The sequence below is a fragment of the Silene latifolia genome, chromosome Y (genome assembly GCF_048544455.1).
Source record: "Silene latifolia isolate original U9 population chromosome Y, ASM4854445v1, whole genome shotgun sequence".
Classification (NCBI taxonomy): Eukaryota; Viridiplantae; Streptophyta; class Magnoliopsida; order Caryophyllales; family Caryophyllaceae; genus Silene; species Silene latifolia.
The window spans coordinates 104,750,982-104,757,537 of NC_133538.1; the positions used below are offsets into that span (position 1 = coordinate 104,750,982).

Sequence of the window (6,556 nt, forward strand, 5' to 3'; positions counted from 1 at the left end):
GGAAGGTTACAAACCTTAATGCAATCAAAGGGACACTGTTGCCTAAATTAGTAGCAAAGAGGAAAGCGAAAGAAGCAAAAGAAAGAGAGGGAAAGGTGGGAAAAAGAATGTTCAAACTCCCGTAAAAAAAAAAAAAAAAAGCAGTTATTTTCTTCAACACTGACTTATTTTAATTATATATAAGCATTATATATTCAAATAACAAAAATAAATATTTTTGTAGGTGTGGTAGAAGATGGTTCTGCCAAAGTGGTGGGAAGCGAAGGGAGGGGGAAATCGGATGGCCTTGGTAGCACATACAACCGTGGTGTGGCGATTCTAACGTGGAGGTCGTCTCAAGGTTTATGAAGGCTAACAAATCACTGTGTGCAAAAATGTTGACAATGAGGAAACAAGTGCTTGACTATCGCTTATTGGACGACCACGCTTTCCCATTAGAGTATGTTTACGTGATACTTTGTTTCTTGAAGAGTGTGATATTGTTTTCAGAGTAGTGTGATATTGTTTGCACTATTTAAATTTGATGGTACTTTTATTTTATCATAACTGCTATTTTTGTGATATCTTTGTTTCTTAAGGGATGTGATATTGTTTTTAGAGAAGTGTGATATTGTGTGCACTATTTTAATTTGGTTTGTGTTAATGTTTGGAGCAGTGAGGTGGTTGCCAAATTCAGTAATGATCAATATCTTGTCAGAAACGATATATTGTCGTTGCTTCCAAATGAGCATGTCAGTAGCAATGTGATTGAATGTTGGTCCCTCATTCTGAACCATATTGAGCACACAGAAAAATGTGAAACAAGTGTGATGTTTTTTGGGATTCGACACATGGTAAGTCATCCATTTAGTTTGTTTAAATATAATCACTCTTTAAAACAAAAATAGGACTTGTAACATATATATTCAAAACAGGAAATTAAAACCGAAGGAGCTGGAGACATGGAATTCATTAAAGAAAAGATGTTTGAAGAATGGGACGAATTCATTAGAAGAAACACAGTTCCCTGTAACCTGCAAACAGATCTGGTTTTTATTCCAATGGTATGGAAAGAGCATTATTTCTGTGTTTGTATAAATTTCAAAACCGAGACAGTGGAAGTGCTGGACAACACAGAGTACCCCGACTGGGAGCAAACACAAATACACAAAGTTGCAGATTTGGTGGTATGATTAATTGATAGTTCTTTAAAGTATTCTTTGTATAGTAACATTGAAATAATGGATTTTCTGTGTTTGTGAAATTATTACTAATGGTGAACCGTAATATTGTAGGCGGAGCACATGAGTGACTACTTAGCAAAGAAGAAAGTGGAAAGAGCGGATGATATAATAACGTTTGATGTTGTCAACATCAACTTCCCTTGGCAAAAGACAGAGATGAACAATACTGAGTCTGGGAACTTCTTAATGATGCACATGATTCGATATGAGGGTGTAATGTTTGAAGCCGACGTGAACCAAAAAGTGTATAGGCGATACTACTGGCTAGAAATGGCAGCAGCATTGCTTTTAGGCGACATAAATGAGAACATAACACCTTTGATCGAAAAAGTAAAAGAATTTTCAGATGGGAAGGATGAAATATGGAAGACATTGAAGCAACAGAGGAAGAACAACGAAAAGGCGAAAGGGAAGCGAGAAGAGGAAGTACCAATGGCAGAAGTTCAAACAAAAGAGAATGCTGATGTTGTTGTGGAGGAGGCAAATAAAGAAGATGTTCCTAAACAAAGAAAGGAGGATTGTACTAAGAAACCGATTATTAACACAGAATTGCCAATTCTTCGGCAATCTCCTAGGAAAAGGTAAAAGCAATTTACAGTTGTATATACAAAAAGATAGATAGTAATTAGGACAAAGGTGTCCAGAAATAATAAATGACTGTTGGTATGGATATGCTTTACGAGAACCGATTCCGGAAAAGATCTTTGAAGATCGTAGGAACGAGCCCGCAGAACATACATACAAACGTGGTAGGATTAAGACCGTTGCAAATCCGAAGAACCGCGGGAGAGGAAGAGGAAGGAATTAGCACTACTATATTTGTTAGAACGAAGTTGTAATTAAAGTAAAGGCTATGTAATGGTAGTACAAAACTGATACTAATTAAACTAAAAACGAATTTAATGGTAACTTTTTATAATGGTAAAGTATTGATGCTTATTTTGGATGTCATCTAACTGATGCTAAAGTGTGATATTATTTCACGTTTAGTGTGATATTGTGTAATAGTTGCTGTGATATTGCTTCTCAATATCACACAGGGCTAAAACAATACCACACTGTTTACTTTTAAATATCACTATGGATATGGATTGTTAAATCTCACGTTGATATTGTTTTTAGAATGTTGTGATATTGTTGTGTACACAGTTGATATTGCTTCTCGAGATCGCACGATATGTTAAACAATATCACTTGAATGTATAAACAATATCACAATATGAATATGTTAGTTTAAGTCTTACGTTGATATTGTTTTCACTATGTTGTGATATTGTTGTGTACACAAGTTGATATTGTGTTAGAAAACTGCCATATTATGAACTGCCATATTTTGACAACACACAAAACACAAGATGTGAAAATCTTAAAGCAAAAGGCATATATAATACTCCTGATGTAGTGATACTGTTTAGAGTAAGATGTGAAATATATAAATGTAAGGTGTGATATTGTTTCTCAGTATCACAAAATACAAAAACAAGACAACTGAGACAAATAAAATAATCAAATACTATCCGAGTACGAGTACTTTCTATTAAAAATAAAGTATAATCTATACTTTAATGAATGTTGTAGGCTATATTAATATACTAGTCATATAGAATGTCGTCTATTTGTCTTTGCTATAATTAATGAGCGCCATCAACAAAAACCCCTTCGACCGATCAACCATCATCGACATCATCCTCATCTCAACTACCCCGAAAACACAAAAAGGTGAAACAGTGATATTATTTTATATAAGGAGTGATATTATTTCAAATGAAGTGTGATATTGTTTCTATCTCGAAACAATTACAAACAATATCACATTCTCATTACCCTCAAGCAAAGATACTTGTGTACTACAAAAGTGTGATATTATTTCTAACAAGATGTGGTATTGTTTCTTAAATTACCAGAAAAATATAAAAGAAAGTTAAGACAGATGTGTTGACACATTCTTATCCTCAAATAATATCACATTCTCGGTATCGTCAAATAGTGATACTTTTTTAGCAAAAGATGTGATATTATTTTAAATAACATATGGTATTGTTTCGACTCGTGACCATACAAAGATAGATAAAAAGTTTCATACATAGACTTCATGGTGAACATACCTTATTGTCGACATCGGTACAAAAGCATTAGGACGATTCGTTTATCATGGTGAGCCATTTGTTTGCAATTACGACAAAGCCTTTTAGGCTTCTCCGCTTTAGCTATGCATTGTTGCTTTTTGGAGATCATTCTCTTCCCGCTACCCTTGTTCTTTGCCCGACGAGGTGGTAAAATCCTCACCTCGCTTGAGGAACCGCACCCGAGAAGCATCTCCAACTCCCGCTCTTTGGTCATTGACTCGATTGCGGATTGACTTTCACCTGAATTGTTTAAGGGTGTCAACAAGATCGATGATCTCCTTCGTAGGCACATTCTTGAGCACACTGATGGTCGCGTAGAACTCCGACCATAACTTGCACATTTCCATCTTTCGTAAATCAGTGGCATCAAAATCCTCAATTAACTCACCATGTAGACCATAAAGAAGGATCTTATGTGCATTCTTGGTCCACCGCATAAGAATGTATTTATCGGGCAAAGTGTGGACTTGTTTTCCGAGTAAACCCGGATAATGTGTCTACAAATAATACCCTTCCTGTTGAACAACTTGCAAGAACATTCAGCGTCATTCGTTAGAGAATTGTAGACGACTTGGTAGGTCTTCTGTGTTTTGGCATCAGCAATACCAATTAATTCTACACCGTTTGCAGGTGGTGTGAAGCCACCAACACTAAGGGAACAAATAGAAGCGAAGCTTCTACTTGAAAATCGAGAAAGCAAAGATTTGTATAAACCTTGGAAGCATGAGCTTCCAACTTAAGAGAAGTCGCTAATTGTGTAAGAGTACAATCATCGTCTCTATCAAGTTGTTTTTGAGTATGGCGCTGTACATCAATGGCACTTTGAAACCGCATCAAGAATTCAACAAGTGTACCATGTGCATTTTCAAAACGCTTGAAAAAATTATTCTGACTCTCAGAACGTTGAGTTGTTCGTAATAGACAACCCATAGGAACATCACGAAAATAAGCTGGGATCCATTTCCTCCTTTTTCTAAACATGGTTGACAACCAGGAATTACCATCAAGATTATGCTCATTGACCAACTGACACCACTTTTCTTCAAATTCAAGAGGTTCTAACTCAAAGATCCCAAACAATAGCATTCAAACGGTGACAAAAAAATCGGTCTCTCTCGAAATTGCAGGCCCAACCTTATCGCAACCTTTTGCATGATATGCCACATGCAATATCTGCGCTTAGCATGTTTGAAGACAAAGACGCAAACCCCGGCTTTATTCCAAAGACACCGATCAGTTATTATACAGGTGTGCTCTCGGCCGTCCCATAGCATCAAGGAACTTTTGAAAGACCCATGTGAAAGAATCTTCATCCTCATGAAATAGCAACGCAGAAGCAAAAGTAACTGACCTTTTGTGGTGGTCTACGCCAGTAAAAGGAGTGAAAAGCATACAATACTTATTCGTACTGTAAGTTGGATCGTAAGTAATGTAATCACCAAACAAAGCGTAGTTTCTACGAGACTCTGCATCACACCAAAACGCACGAACCAAGCATTTACCAGAATCCACCTCATAAGCAAAGTAAAAACCTTCACTGGTATCACGTTTATCCTCAAAATAGTTAACAAACAATTGAGCATCCCGGTCTCCTATGAAACATTTGATATCCCTTCCAAAATTCTTAAAATCAACCAGTTGAGCTCCAACATTCTCATAGCCATCTACATATTCCTTGACATTTCTAAATGCCCTTGTTGGCCCTTGATTAACCCTTGAATGATCAATAATTGTCTTTTTATGGTAAAGATGGAGGTGCCTGTGTTTTTTTTTTGAAACTGTTGATTTCTAAGTGAACAAAGACGGTGATTATGCCACTCACGAAACTGAAAAACAACATAACCATCCCCATTATAGCGAAACTCAATCATAGCAGTACAACCAATCCTAGTTAATTTAGTGTTCCTGATATCAAAAGGCCTGGGAGTTGCCTGCTCCTTTCCACTATCTAAAACAATAGCCTTCCTCTTACGATCTCTAAAACCTTCACGGTTGCAAACAACATATTTATACTTCACATCACCGAGATCTGACCCTTTTTTGAGAAGACTTCCTAGGTTCAAAACCACATGCTTCTCGCATACACATCATAAAAACTAATAGCTTCGCCAACGTCCCAAACAATTGGCCAATATAAGGTTTAAACTCAGGTGCAACATTCCTTGTCCACAATTCACTACCACCAGGTGGAGTCCAAAAGTAGTTGATGCACACGAGAAGGAACAAATGTTGTTCAACATATGGAGTAGAACTAGATGCATCGGGTGGTTCAACAAGTAGAAGTAAGTGAAGAATCAACAATAGCGATACTATCTTCGGACGTAATGGCGAGAGACATGAAGATCATTACAGGAAGAAGAAGTGACATTACTTGTAGGATCTGGCAAGAAAAGTAAAATGTAAAATAACAAGAAAAAGTCTTAAAGATATGAAGGAAATCAAAATCACACAAGTGGCTGAACAATATCACATATCCCGGAAAACAATATCACGTTGTTTGGGATAAATATCACACATGAAGATGGAAAACGATATCACTAGGAATGTTGCAGAACAATATCACACACGTGCTGTACAATATCACATATTCAGGAAAACAATATCACGTACTCTGAAACAAATATCACACATGAAGTTGAAAAACAATATCACAAACGTGAATAGACAATGGTACAGATCAACAAAACAATATCACCAACAGAGAAGACAATATCACATATTGAGCAAAATAAGAACGTCAATGAACATAAAATATTTACCAAAAGTATAACGAACATGTGATTGAAAGTGAAAGCACAAAATAAAGAGAGAATACACAGAGATTTGAGAATACGCCTTGAAAGTACAAAATTAAGAAGAATAACATACCGGACATCGCAATGAGGATTGAATACGCAGAGATTTGAGCGAAAATCTGAAATCAAACAAAAACGTGCCAATTTTAAGGAAGCACAAAAGTAAACTGAAAATAACAAATAAATCAAGATGAAATTCAAAGCATATAAACGAAAAGAAGAACAAACAGAGTAAGATAAGAACGAAGGCGAAACATAAGGACGAAAAAAAGAATTACGTACACAACAAAGGAAATAATTGGAATAATATGATAATTGTGAAGAATGAGCGACAAAACACGAAATACAACAAAAACGTACCGAAGTTTGAGGAAACACAAAATTAAATTGAAAATAACAAACAAAAGGAAGA

General features: G+C 36.0%; 1 protein-coding gene across 1 annotated transcript; it reads right to left on the bottom strand.

Annotated features, from left to right (window-relative positions):
• Window positions 1-4,582: 4,582 nt before the first annotated feature.
• Window positions 4,583-5,717, bottom strand: LOC141628664 (protein FAR1-RELATED SEQUENCE 5-like). The gene is made up of 3 exons (XM_074441770.1): window positions 5,624-5,717; window positions 5,165-5,333; window positions 4,583-5,063 (listed from the first exon to the last, which is right to left on the bottom strand). The coding sequence occupies exons 1-3, from the start codon at window positions 5,715-5,717 to the stop codon at window positions 4,583-4,585; spliced, it is 744 nt and encodes a 247-aa protein (XP_074297871.1).
• Window positions 5,718-6,556: the final 839 nt, after the last annotated feature.